This window comes from Rissa tridactyla, chromosome 4 (genome assembly GCF_028500815.1).
Source record: "Rissa tridactyla isolate bRisTri1 chromosome 4, bRisTri1.patW.cur.20221130, whole genome shotgun sequence".
NCBI classification, from domain to species: domain Eukaryota; kingdom Metazoa; phylum Chordata; class Aves; order Charadriiformes; family Laridae; genus Rissa; species Rissa tridactyla.
The window spans coordinates 2,379,114-2,391,268 of NC_071469.1; the positions used below are offsets into that span (position 1 = coordinate 2,379,114).

At 69.2% G+C, this 12,155-nt stretch overlaps 2 protein-coding genes across 2 annotated transcripts; one reads left to right on the forward strand and one right to left on the reverse strand.

Moving 5' to 3' along the window:
• The first annotated feature begins 1,566 nt into the window (after window positions 1-1,566).
• On the forward strand, window positions 1,567-6,772 carry PPP1CA (protein phosphatase 1 catalytic subunit alpha). Its single transcript, XM_054201058.1, has 7 exons — window positions 1,567-1,683; window positions 4,304-4,435; window positions 4,637-4,867; window positions 5,199-5,303; window positions 5,436-5,659; window positions 6,037-6,171; window positions 6,426-6,772. The coding sequence occupies exons 1-7, from the start codon at window positions 1,629-1,631 to the stop codon at window positions 6,534-6,536; spliced, it is 993 nt and encodes a 330-aa protein (XP_054057033.1). The 5' UTR covers window positions 1,567-1,628; the 3' UTR covers window positions 6,537-6,772.
• RAD9A (RAD9 checkpoint clamp component A) lies at window positions 6,767-9,325 on the reverse strand. Its single transcript, XM_054201057.1, has 11 exons — window positions 9,195-9,325; window positions 8,982-9,052; window positions 8,714-8,848; window positions 8,499-8,613; window positions 8,317-8,416; window positions 7,928-8,037; window positions 7,725-7,831; window positions 7,574-7,638; window positions 7,395-7,496; window positions 7,052-7,268; window positions 6,767-6,973 (listed from the first exon to the last, which is right to left on the reverse strand). The coding sequence occupies exons 1-11, from the start codon at window positions 9,226-9,228 to the stop codon at window positions 6,875-6,877; spliced, it is 1,155 nt and encodes a 384-aa protein (XP_054057032.1). The 5' UTR covers window positions 9,229-9,325; the 3' UTR covers window positions 6,767-6,874.
• Window positions 9,326-12,155: the final 2,830 nt, after the last annotated feature.

Genomic DNA, 12,155 nt, shown 5'->3' on the forward strand with positions numbered 1-12,155 from the left:
GGGTGGCCCTGGGGACACGGGGGTGGCAACAGCCTCCCGGCAACAGCCCGTTGCCGCTCACAACGGCGGCCCCACGGCCCCGCAGCAGGCACAGGCAGGCACAGCGTCCCTCCGTGTCCCCACGTGTCCCCCTCACCCCACTCCCCGTCACAGCCCAGTCCTGGGGACACCATCTGCCCCGGCCACACCTGGGCTACACCCCCCAGACCCTGTCCCCATGCTGTCCCTGTGCCCCGAGAACCGGGATGTGGGTCCCCTGTGTCCCCTTTGTACCCCCTGTGTCCCCCCATGTCCCCATGACCCATCACAGCCCAATCCTGGGGACCCCACCTACCCCAGTCCCTCCTGGGCTGCCGCCCCCCCCCGGACCCTGTCCCCATGCTGTCCCTGTGCCCCGAGGACCTGGATGTGGGTACCAGGGGTCCCCCATGTCCCTCGTGTCCCCCTGTGTCCCCCTGACCCCATACCCCATCACAGCCCAGTCCCAGGGACACCATCTGCCCTGGTCCCTCCTGGGCTGCTCCCCCCCCCCCCCCCCCCGATCCCTGTCCCCATGCTGTCCCTGTGCCCTGAGGATGGGGACATGGGTTCCCTGTGTCCCCCCGTGTCCTCCCATGTCCCTCCCTGTCCTGCCATGTCCCCCAGTGTCCCCATGACCCCACATCCCATCACAGCCCAGTCCCACGGACCCCACCGTACCGGTCACCCCTGAGCTGTCCCCCTGGACCCTGTCCCCATGCTGTCCCTGTGCCCCGAGGATGGGGACGTGAGTCCCCTGTGTCCCCGTGTCCCCGTGTCCCCGTGTCCCCCCATGTCCCCCTCACCTCACTCCCTGTCACAGCCCAGTCCCGGGGATCCCACCTTCCCGGTCGCCCCTGAGCTGTCTCCCCCCGAACCCTGTCCCCATGCTGTGCCTGTGCCCCGAGAACCAGGAAGTGGGTCCCCTGTGTCCCCCTATGTCCCACCCATGTCTCCCGTGTCCCCTCACGTGCCCCTGTGTCCCCTTAACCCCATGCCCTGTCACAGCCCAGTCTTGGGGACCACACCTGCCCTGGTCCCTCCTGAGCTGCTCCCCCCGCCCCGAACCCTGTCCCCATGCTGTCCCTGTGCCCCGAGGATGGGGACGTGAGTCCCCTGTGTCCCCGTGTCCCCCCATGTCCCCCTAACCTCATTCCCTGTCACAGCCCAGTCCCGGGGACCCCACCTTCCCGGTCACCCCTGAGCTGTCTCCCCCCGAACCTTGTCCCCATGCTGCCCCTGTGCCCAGAGGACCAGGACGTGGGTCCCCAGCGTCCCCTGTGTCCCCCCGTGTCCCCCCGCCCGGGGTGTCCCCCGTGCCACGGGTGTCCCCATATCTCTGTGACAGGTCGGGGACGCCTGTACTGCCCCCACTCCGCGGTCGGGGTGTCCCTGTGCCCTCAGTGGCGGCCTCGGGGTGCTCAGGAAGGACCGTGTCCCCCTGTCCCTGTCCCTGTCCCTGTCCCTGTCCCCCCGGAGCCCTGACTGGCGGCGCCGATTCCTCCGGGCCGCCAGGGGGCGCTGCTCCGCCCCGCCCCGCCCCGCCGCCCCCGCTGAGCCGCTCCCGCCGGGCGGGCCGGGCCGGGGCGGGGCGGCAGCGTCCGGCGGCCATGGCGGACACCGAGAAGCTCAACCTCGACTCCATCATCAGCCGCCTCCTGGAGGGTGAGCGGCCCCCGCCGCCCCCGACACCCCGAAACACCCCCGGGACGACCCCCACCCCGCCCCCAACAGCCTACGGGCCGCCTCCCCCCCCCCCCCCCCCCCCACCCCTTCAAGGTCTCGGGACTCCCCGTAGGCCTCAGGGTCCTCCAGCGCCCCCCCTCCAGCATCGGGCCCCCCTGTGAGGGCCTCGGTGTTCCCAAAGGCTCCGGGACCCCCCAGCAGCCCTATTCTTCCCCCCAGGGCCCCATTTCCGGCCCCCCCCCGCCATGTCCCCAGGCCGTCTTAGCAGCCTCCAGACCCCCCAACAGCCCCACTGCCCCCCCAACGGCCCCATCCTCCCCACAAGGGCCTCAGCTTCCCCCTCAGTATCCCCAGACTCCTTTAACAGACCCCAGCCCCTCCCAGCAGCCCCATTCCACTCCCCAACAGCCCCATTTCCCCCCCACTTCGAGAGCCCCAGGCCCCCTTAACAGCCTCCAGACCCCCCAACAGCCCCACTGCCCCCCCAAAGGTCCCATTCTCCCTCCGAGGGCCTCAGCCCCCCCCTCAATGTCCCCAGGCACCTTTAACAGCCCCCAGTACCCCCCCAACAGCCCCATTCCACTCCCCAACAGCCCCATTTCCCCCCCACTTCGAGAGCCCCAGGCCCCTTTAACAGCCTCCAGACCCCCCAACAGCCCCACTGCCCCCCCAAAGGTCCCATTCTCCCTCCGAGGGCCTCAGCCCCCCCCTCAATGTCCCCAGGCACCTTTAACAGCCCCCAGTACCCCCCCAACAGCCCCATTCCACTGCCCAACAGCCCCATTTCCACCCCCCCCCAAGAGTCCCAGACCCCCCAACAGCCCCACTGCCCCCCAAAGGTCCCATTCTCCCTTCGAGGGCCTCAGCGCCCCCCTCAATGTCCCCAGGCACCTTTAACAGCCCCCAGTACCCCCCCAACAGCCCCATTCCACTGCCCAACAGCCCCATTTCCACCCCCCCCGAAGAGTCCCAGACCCCCCAACAGCCCCACTGCCCCCCAAAGGCCCCATTCTCTTCCCAAGGGCCTCAGCCCCCCTCTCAATGTCCCCAGGCACCTTTAACAGCCCCCAGCATCCCCCCAACAGCCCCATTCCCCCCCCCGCAATGTCCTCAGGCCCCCTTAACAGCCTCCAGACCCCCGAACAGCCCCATTCCACTCCCCAGCAGCCCCATTTCCACCCCCCCCAAGAGTCCCAGACCCCCCAACAGCCCCACTGCTCCCCCCAAGACTCCATTCTCCCCCCAAGGGCCTCAACCCCCCTCTCAATGTCCCCAGGCACCTTTTAACAGCCCCCAGCACGCCCACCCCCAGCCCCATTCCCCCCCCCAGGGGTCCCAGGCTCCCTTAATAGTCTCTAGAGGCCCCCAACAGCCCTGTTCCCCCCTCCAACAATCCCATGCGCCCCCCTTTAATGTCCCCATGCCCCCTTAACAGCAACAGCCCTAGTCCCTCCCCAACGGCCCATTCCCCTCACAAGGGCCCCAGGTCCCCTTAACAGCTTCCAGCCCCCCCCCGGCAATAGCCCCAGGCCCCTTTAATGGCCTCTGCCCCCCCCAGCAGCCCCGTTCCCCCTTCCCCAAGGGCCTCAGCCCTACACTCAATGTCCCCAAGCCCCCCTAACAGCCTCCAGCCCCCCCAGCAATGGCCCCATTCCCTCCCCCAAGGGCCTCAGTCCCCCTCACCTATGTCCCCAAGTCCCCCAACAGCCCCATTGTCCCCCCGCAATGGCCCCAGTCTCCCCCCAAGGGCCTCAGCGCCCCCCCCCGCGATGTCTGCAGGCTCCCCTAACAGCTTCCAGACCCCCCAGCAGGCCCAGGCCCCCTTAAGGGCCTCCAGATCGCCCCAACAGCCTCATTCACACCCCCCCACAACGGCCTCAGTCCCCTCTAAGAGCCTTTTCTCCCCCCGCCACTCCCAGTGGCCACCCCCAGGTGTCCCCCCCCATCAGGCCGGGGCAGTGCGTGGACCTTGGGGGTGTCCCCAGCCTGGGCTCGGTGGGGGTGGTTTGGGGGGGCCGGGCAATGTCTTGGGGTGGGGTCCCCATGGAGTATGGCCTGTACCCCTGGGGGGGTCCTGGAGATGAGTATTCGGGGCTGGGAGGGCCCGGAGAATGTGGGTACTGAGGGGGGGCAGGTAGAGGTTGGGGATGTTGGGGGACTGTGCAGGGGATGGGGCTGGGAGGCAGCAGGGAAGTTTGAGTGGGGGGGTGTTGGGGCCTGTGGGGGTTTGGGGGGCTCAGGGAGGGGCTGGCAAAGGAGCTGCTGGATTTGGGATAGGGTGGGGTGCGGGGGTGCCAGGTTGGCAGGCACCGGGGTGGGGGGAGGATCTGGGTTTGCAGGCCCCAGGGGTTGGGGGGCCCCCACAACCCCCAGCTCTGGCAGGAGAGGGGTGCCCTGGGGCGGGGGGCAGTCCATGCCCACCCACCCTGGGGCAGGGCAAGACCCTCTCTGGGTGTTGGGGTGGGGGGGGGACACCCGAATTCCTCGTGCCCATGGCTCCTGCTGGTCTGTGGGCACGGCTTGCGCCACGGCCCCGATGCCTGTCCCTTGGTGCCGGCCCGTGGGGGGTCCCTGACGCCCGTCTCTCTGCTGGGACCAGTGCAAGGATCGCGGCCGGGGAAGAACGTGCAGCTGACGGAGAACGAGATCCGAGGGCTCTGCCTCAAATCGCGGGAGATCTTCCTCAGCCAGCCCATCCTGCTGGAGCTGGAGGCACCCCTCAAGATCTGCGGTGAGGGCTGGACGGCTGCCACACCGGCCGGGCACCCTGGGCACGGGCTGGGCGAGCCCCCGGGGCCAACTGGGGCGTCCCAGCACAGCCCTGTGCTTCCCCAGGGACATGGATGAGCAGCACTGGGACCCGCTGTGGGGTGGTGTGGGGGGGCTGTGGGAAGCTGGGGTCCCACGCACACCCTGTGTGTCCCCCCTCCAGGTGACATCCACGGGCAGTACTACGACTTGCTGAGGCTTTTTGAGTACGGGGGCTTCCCCCCCGAGAGCAACTACCTGTTCCTGGGCGACTACGTAGACCGGGGCAAGCAGTCGCTGGAGACCATCTGCCTGCTGCTCGCCTACAAGATCAAGTACCCCGAGAACTTCTTCCTGCTGCGCGGCAACCACGAGTGCGCCAGCATCAACCGCATCTATGGCTTCTACGACGAGTGTGAGTGCTGCGGCTGTGCCCCCCCCGCAACCCCTCTGCTGTCCCCGTGCTGTCCTGCACCGGCCCCATCCACAGCTGTTGTGACACTGGGGGGGAGGTGTCCTCCTGCCTGCCCCTGTGCCCCTCCTGCCAGCCACCTCTACGCGCGTGCACCCCGAGGACACCCCCTGGGTGACGCAGTGCCACCCCCTGGCATTGCCCCCATGCAGCCGGAGCTCTGCCGGGGCCGGTGGGCCTCTGGGGGGCACGACCCCACGCGGGGGCTGCTCATGGGGAGCCCCACGCGCCCCTGTACCCCCAAAGAAAGGCACCCACACCTACTGCCTTGCAGGCAAGCGGCGATACAACATCAAGCTCTGGAAGACGTTCACCGACTGTTTCAACTGTTTGCCCATCGCCGCTATCGTGGACGAGAAGATCTTCTGCTGCCACGGAGGTGGGCACAGCCCTGCCACTGGGGGCTGGAAGGGGACACGGGAGCTCTGTGACAATGCGTTGGGGGTGTCCCGAGGGGACAAGGGCTGTTGCCGAAGAGGCAGAGCCTGACGTGGCCCCCCTCTTCCCGCAGGGCTGTCTCCCGACCTGCAGTCGATGGAGCAGATCCGGCGGATCATGCGCCCCACGGACGTGCCGGATCAGGGCCTGCTCTGCGACCTGCTCTGGTCCGACCCCGACAAGGACGTGCAGGGCTGGGGCGAGAACGACCGCGGCGTCTCCTTCACCTTCGGGGCGGAGGTGGTGGCGAAGTTCCTGCACAAGCACGACCTGGACCTCATCTGCCGGGCGCACCAGGTACCCCCGGGGGGGCATTTGAGTCCTCGGTGGATATTGAGTACGGGGGTGAGGTTTCCACCTCTAGTATTTGCCCCTCGAGGGCAGTATTTGCTCTTGGGGCTACCAGGTGGGGTTCCCGGCAAGGTATTTACCCCCAGAGGGGAATGTTTGACCTTGGGGGTATTTTGGGTGCTTGTTGCAACCGTGTTGGCAGGACCCCTGGGGGTATTCGCCCCAGGAGTGGGCATATTTGCCCCAGGGGTGGGTATATTTGCCCCGGTGAGTGAGTACTCGCCACAGGGATGGGTATATTTGCCCCAGGGGGTGTTTGCCCCAGGGTTGGGTATTCGCCCCGGGGGTGCCCGGCTTAACGCCGTCTCTGATGCCCGTGCCAGGTGGTGGAGGACGGCTACGAGTTCTTCGCCAAGCGCCAGCTCGTCACCCTCTTCTCGGCGCCCAACTACTGCGGGGAGTTCGACAACGCGGGCGCCATGATGAGCGTGGACGAAACGCTCATGTGTTCATTTCAGGTGGGTTGGGGGCGCTGCCGGCTGGGCGAGGGGGCAGCCCTGGGGGTCACCACAGGCGGATGGGGGGGGCTGCGGGAGGGCCCCAATTCCTGCAGGGAGGTGGGGCTGGTACATGCAGGGCTGTCGGGGGCAGGAGGGAGAGCGGAGGGGGCCCCTGGTGCCTGTGGATTTGGGGGGGTGGGTGTCTTTGCCCTCAAAGTGGGAACGGAGCTGGGGCAGGAGGGGCTCACCCCTTTCTCTCCCCCCCCTGCCAGATTTTGAAGCCGGCCGACAAGAACAAGGGCAAATACGGGCAGTTCAGCGGGCTGAACCCCGCGGGACGCCCCGTCACCCCTCCCCGCAACTCTGCCAAAGCCAAGAAATGAGCTGCAAGCTACACCCCCCCGGCCAGGGCCCGGCCCCTTGCCCTCACCATCAGGTCGCTTTTCTTTCGACTGGTTTTTTATTTGTAAGATCCTGCCCCCCCTGCCACGCTCCACCAAACCAAATCCAGCCCCAGGGCAGGGACCGGCGGGGCGAGGGGGGAGCCCAGAGCCCAGCCCTGGGATGGCAGTGGAGGGGGGAGGCAGGAAGATTTTTTGGGAATAAACTTGTAATGGGTCTTGGGGGGCTGCTTGCGTTTGGGGGCTGGTGGTGGGTTGGGGGGGCGCCCATCCCGGTCACACAGGGGTGGGGTGCCAGCAGCTCCGCGGCCTCGGGGCTCTTAGTATTCGCCATCGCTGTCCTCTGCCAGCACCTCCTGGGTGGGGGCCAGGCCGGGTTCCCCCGGTGTCAACACCGAGCCAAAAAACAGGGAACGAAACTGTGGGGAGAGGTGGGGGGTCAGGAGGGAGCTGTGCCCATCCCCCTGCCCCCAGGCACCCCTGTGTCCATCCCAGACCTTCTTGTGAGGGGGGGTTCCCGGCACAGCTCCTTCCTCCTCCTCTTCCTCCTCCTCCTCCTCGGGGCCACTTTCAGCAGGACGTGGGGTGCGCAGGGGGAAGGTGGGGCTGGGGGGCACCCCCGAGCCCTCCTCGTAGGCGCTGGTTTCCATGGCAATCATGTAGGACTCGAGGTCATCGGGGAAGTCGTCTGATGGGGCGGGCAGGTGGGATACGCTGTTGGGGAGAGAGCAAGGAAGCAGGGGCAGAGTGGGGACCGTTCACTCTGGATCCTACTGATGGCAGCTAGAGGGCTAAACTGGGACTGGCACCCTCCCCAAGGGCGACGCAAGCCCCGCTTACCCGTTGGCCGTGGGGGGCTGCGAGTTGCTTTCCGTGTCCGAGAGGGTGGCCAGCACCAGGTGGACCTCCAGCACGGCATCGTCCAGGGTGAAGATGACCGGCCTGGGGGCACAGAGGGCCTGAAGGGGGGGCACAGGGGTGGCTCCGGGTGGGGGGAGGATCAGGGTGCCTGCTCCTACCTGCCGGGCACGTCGTAGTGGATGGTGAGGGGTAGATTGGAGGCCTCGGCGAAGGCCAGCAGCCCCTGGGGGACAAAGAGGAGGTTGAGGAGGGGCTGAAGGGGGACCTGGTGTTGTGGCGGGGGGGGGGGTGGGCCCGGCAGGGACTCACCCGAAATTCCTTGAGGCAGAAGGTGATACAGGAGCCCGGGGCCACAGCCACCGTCTGGAACTCATCCTCAGCCAGACTCAGCTCTGTCACCATCACCTTGCTCCGCTCTGGTCAGGAACAGGGGGGCGGAAGGAGGTGGGTCAGGGGGCCGTGGCGGCACCCCAAGGCCGGGGAAGGGGCACCCCCTACCCCGCAGGGCTCACCCGCCTTGTCTTCCACGTAGTTTCGGAGGCTGATCTTGCCCCCGGGGCCAGCCCCAAGCGTCACCTCAGCCAGCGTCGGGGGGAAGTGGACCACGGCCTCCGCCAGCACCCTGTGGGGACATGGCCGGGGTGGGGGGGGGGGGGGGGGGGGGGGCGACACACACATCTGGGGCTGAGCCCCCCAAACCCCGCAGGGCCAGCCAGGGTCCCTCATCCCTTTCTGCAGCCCCCCTGCCCATCCCGGTGCCACCCCAGTGTCCCCTTTGTGCCCCCCCCGGCCCACACCAGTGCCACCCACGTCCCCTTTGTCACCTTTACCTGCTGCTGCTGTCCACCCCCCTCGCCCAGTGTGTCCCCCCCGACCCCGTGCCGCTGCCGGTCCTGCTCACCGTGCCGGGGCGCGGAGGCTGCTGGCGCAGCGCTGGGTGTTGAAGACGGCCTGCAGCCGCTCGCACTCCTGGAAGGCCAGGTTGTGGGTCTTGGTGACGCCTGGCAGGGAGGGCACCGGCTCAGCAGGACAAGGTAGCAGTGCCACCGTGTGTCCCCAACCCGCGTCCCCACCGGCACTCACCGTACTTGCAGTGCAGCTGCACGACCAGGCGGCTGGCCTGGGGTTTGAGCAGGATGAGGCACTTCCCCACCGTCTTCTCCAGCGAGGGCAGTGAGCGGAAGACGCCCAGGAAGGACTGCAGGGAGGGGACACGAATGTGGGGACGGGTCACCCTGCCTGTCCCCCCCTGCCCTGGAGCAATGGGGAGCTTTAGGGGGGGATCCCGGATCCCGCACCTTCATGAGGACTTTGCATCGGAAGAGCTCTGTGTCGGCTTGGGTGCTGCCCGCCTCGTACCGCTGGAAGAAGAGGGGCGCGAAGAGGAAGGAGGCGAAGGCCGAGCGCGACGAGTTGACGGCCCGCAGGGACAGCTTGGAGGGGGACACACACACAGGGGGAGCTGGCATCGCCTGCCACCCCCCCCAGCGGGAATGTAAGGGGGCACAGGCAGCCCCCCAGCTCCCAGCCAGCCCTCCCCCCCCCCCCCCCCCGGTGTCCCCATACCCCGCTCTCGGTGGGCTCCAGGTACAGCTCGTCCCCGATGCGGGACAGGGAGTGCACGGCGCGGCCAAAGACTGGGGGGGGGGTGAGGAGGAAGAGGGGTGAGACAGGGCCCCCCCGGCCTACCAGAGAGGGGGGGATGAGGAAGGGCACCCCCCCACACTCCTTGGGGCTCCCCCCAACCCCCCGTGTGTGTCCCCCCCCAGCCCCGCTCACCTTTGACGTTACCACCGGCCACGATGCACTTCATGGCGCCGGGCACCGAACACGTGGGGACTCCGCGCCTTCCCGCCCCTGGCCACGCCCCCCGAGCCGAGACCACGCCCCCTTATTCCATAGACTCCGCCCCCACCCGGAAGCCGCGGCCTCGACCCCCCCCCCCCCGCCCCGCCGCGCCTCGCCGGTGCCCCCCGCCCCCGAGCACCCCCCGGAATGGTCCCGCCCCCCCCCCCCCTCCCCGCTCCAGCCCCCGGTGGTTCCGTCCACTTCAACGCCGCGCGGCGCCACCACCTTCCCCGTTCCCGCGCCCGCCCCGCGCCCGCCGCCCCCCCATTGGACGGCAGCCGGCCCTGGTCCCGCCCCCGCCGCCTTCCCATTGTACGGCACCTGGCCCCCGTCCCGCCCCCGCCGCCGGTCGATTGGTCGGCGCGGCCGCCTGACGGACGTTCTCGCCTCACGTGACGCGGGGAGGGGGCGGCCCCCGCCGCTCGGAGGCGCGCGCGCGCGCGCGGGTAGGCCCGCCCCCCCCCGCGGCTCGCTATTGGGCGGCGGGGCGCAGGCGCTTGGAGTGACTTGCCGCTCAGCCAATGGGGCTTCGACGGCGGAGCGGCCGGTCGGCGCCCCTCAATATGGCTCCCCGGGCCCGGCCCAGCTCCTCGGCCCGGCCCCGGCACCCACCTCGGCCCGTTTCCAGGCCCTCGGCGGGGCCCCGTGGGCCCCGTCTGCCCCCGGGTCCTTCCCCCGGGGTCTGTGTCAGGCCCCAGCCCTCCCCCGGGGTCCCCGGCCCTCTCTGAGGGGCCTGTGATGCCTTCGGCAGCCCTAGCTCTCCACAGCACCCGGCCTGGCCCCCTCTGCCCGCTCCCCTGCCCCTCCGAGGCTCCTGCTGGGGCTCCAGCCACCCCCTTCTCCCTAGCGAGCGTCCCCTTGCGCCCAGCTCCTCCGAGGGTAAGGCTGCCCTCCCTCAGGCTCGCCCCCCGCTTCAGCTCAGCCCCTTCCACGAAGCCCCTGCCCGCCCTCCAGGGGCACGGTGGCTCCCTGGTGCCCACCCTGCTGGGGCTCCGCAGCTCCCTGGAGCCGGGCAGCTGCCCACGTGAGGGAGCCCGGTGTTTTGGGGTCCCTCTCAGGGCACATGGGGGAGCGGGGACGCTGTGGCTGGGTTGGCAGCGGTTTAGCAGTCTCTCCATCCTGCAGGCCGTGCCGTGGTTGCAAGCGGGAAGCTCGTCTCTTGAAGGCCGGCGCCGTGTCTGAGTGGGGGAGACAGTATGAAAGCAGTAAAGAGGGTAAGACGGAGGCTGCGTGAGGGGAGAGCTCAGTAAATCGCTTTTCTCACACACAGGCAGCCGGCCCGGAGCGAGTGGCTCTCAGGTTGGGGCCTCGAGGGAGGCCAGAGGATCTGGCTGCGAGGAACTCGACTCGCGCTCGCAGCGGGGTCCTTCAGCCGGCTCCCGCCCGCGGCTGCCCAAGTCCCTCCTCCTGGGCTCGGTGGCTGCGGAGCCCGAGCCGAGGGGCCCCCAGCACACAGCCTGCAGAGCGGGGCTGGCACCCGAGGGGGGAGACAGGGAAGGGGGGGGGGGGGGGGATGCGGAACCCCTCTCCCACGGCTGCCGATCTCCAGCATGCAGCCGCAGCCTCTCCTCCTCCTCCTCTCTTCCGTCTCAGGTGCGCCGCTGGTACTCAGCTCCTTCCCGAATGCCCCACATCTGGGATTTCGGACCTGACGCCCCTTGGCAGCACATCCCCTCCAGGTACGCAAACTTTCGACCTTTGCGGGGGCCGCTCTGCGGGCCAAGCCACGTGTGTACGGCTGGGCTGGGAGCCCCCCGAGCTCCCAGCCCTGCCTTGGCCTGGGCTCGGGGTCCAGCCCCCCGGGGTCGGCTGGATCTGCCTCCCTCTGCCCCTGGGGTGAGCACTGGCTACCGGCCTCTTCCTCCCAGGAGGAGGAGGAGGACGGGATTGTGTGCGAGCGTCCGTTCCAGCTCTTGAACAGCAGCCGGGCTCCTCTGGAGCCGGCGTCCCCAGGAGGGGCTCTGGCCTCGGGGCTCGGCGTTTTATGGGGCTGTGGATAGGACGCAGCTGGCTGCGGTCGTGACACACACACCTCAGCGGTGGCCAAAGCCACGCGCACCCCTCCCTCTTCCCCTGGCCGCCCTGAGCCAGCGCTGACGAGGCACCGGGGGACAGGGCTGGAGACTGGCCGGGGGCAGGAGGCTGGCAGCCCTTGGGGGGCTCTGTCACAGACCCTGAGGTTGCAGACTCTCGTTCCTGTCGCCTTCCCAGCCATCCCTGGGTGCCCGGTGGACTCAGGGCCGTCTCCTGGCGCCGGCGGCTGCCCGTTCCCTGGAGAGCCATGGTTTCCTTCCCAGCACGGCATCCTGAGCACATGGCGTGGTGCCCTCGCCCAGGCAGTGGCGCGGGGAGACAGACGGCCACAGCTGGGCTCCGCAGGAGGGGACAGGCGCCCGCCGCTGGGCCGAGTGTCTGCTCCGTGCCCCAAGACATCCCCTGCCTGCGCCCCAGGGGTGTCCCCGAGGAGCCGGGACAGTCCCCTGCCTGCCCAGCCCATGGCTCGGAGGGGCTGCAGGCGGTTTGGGGGCTCAAACCCTCCGCAGTGCCAGGGTTTTCTGGGTCTGCCTCGGCACTCGGGGCATCCAGCGGCTCCGCTCCTCTCCCTCCTCCGCTTGCCAGAGGCCCAGGGCTCTGGTGCGGCCCCGGGATGTGGTGGACGGATGTGCCCGCCGCAAAGGTCAGCAGTGGGAGGCAGGGCCGGCAGCGGCGCCGGCGGGGGGGACCCGCGCCGCCCGGGCCGGGACAAAGGTGAGGTCAGCTGCCCACGGCGCTGCCGGTGACGTGGTCCCCGAGAGCAGGGGGGACACGGCTTTACCCACGCGGGGCCATCACGGGGCTGGGTGTGCAGCAGGGCCTGCGGAGGAGGAGGATGATGATGCCTTTGTGGGGGGG

What these genes read in the sequence shown, in the direction of transcription:
- PPP1CA (XM_054201058.1), top strand. Translation starts at nt 1,629, where the DNA reads ATGGCGGACACCGAGAAGCTCAACCTCGACTCCATCATCAGCCGCCTC. An exon ending in GATCTTCTGCTGCCACGGAG is followed by an intron (nt 5,304 to 5,435) that starts GTGGGCACAGCC and finishes CTCTTCCCGCAG; the next exon opens with GGCTGTCTCCCGACCTGCAG. An exon ending in TCATCTGCCGGGCGCACCAG is followed by an intron (nt 5,660 to 6,036) that starts GTACCCCCGGGG and finishes TGCCCGTGCCAG; the next exon opens with GTGGTGGAGGACGGCTACGA.
- RAD9A (XM_054201057.1), bottom strand. Translation starts at nt 9,228, where the DNA reads ATGAAGTGCATCGTGGCCGGTGGTAACGTCAAAG. An exon ending in GATGCAAAGTCCTCATGAAG is followed by an intron (nt 8,614 to 8,713) that starts GTGCGGGATCCG and finishes CCCTCCCTGCAG; the next exon opens with TCCTTCCTGGGCGTCTTCCG. An exon ending in GCAGCTGCACTGCAAGTACG is followed by an intron (nt 8,417 to 8,498) that starts GTGAGTGCCGGT and finishes CCTCCCTGCCAG; the next exon opens with GCGTCACCAAGACCCACAAC.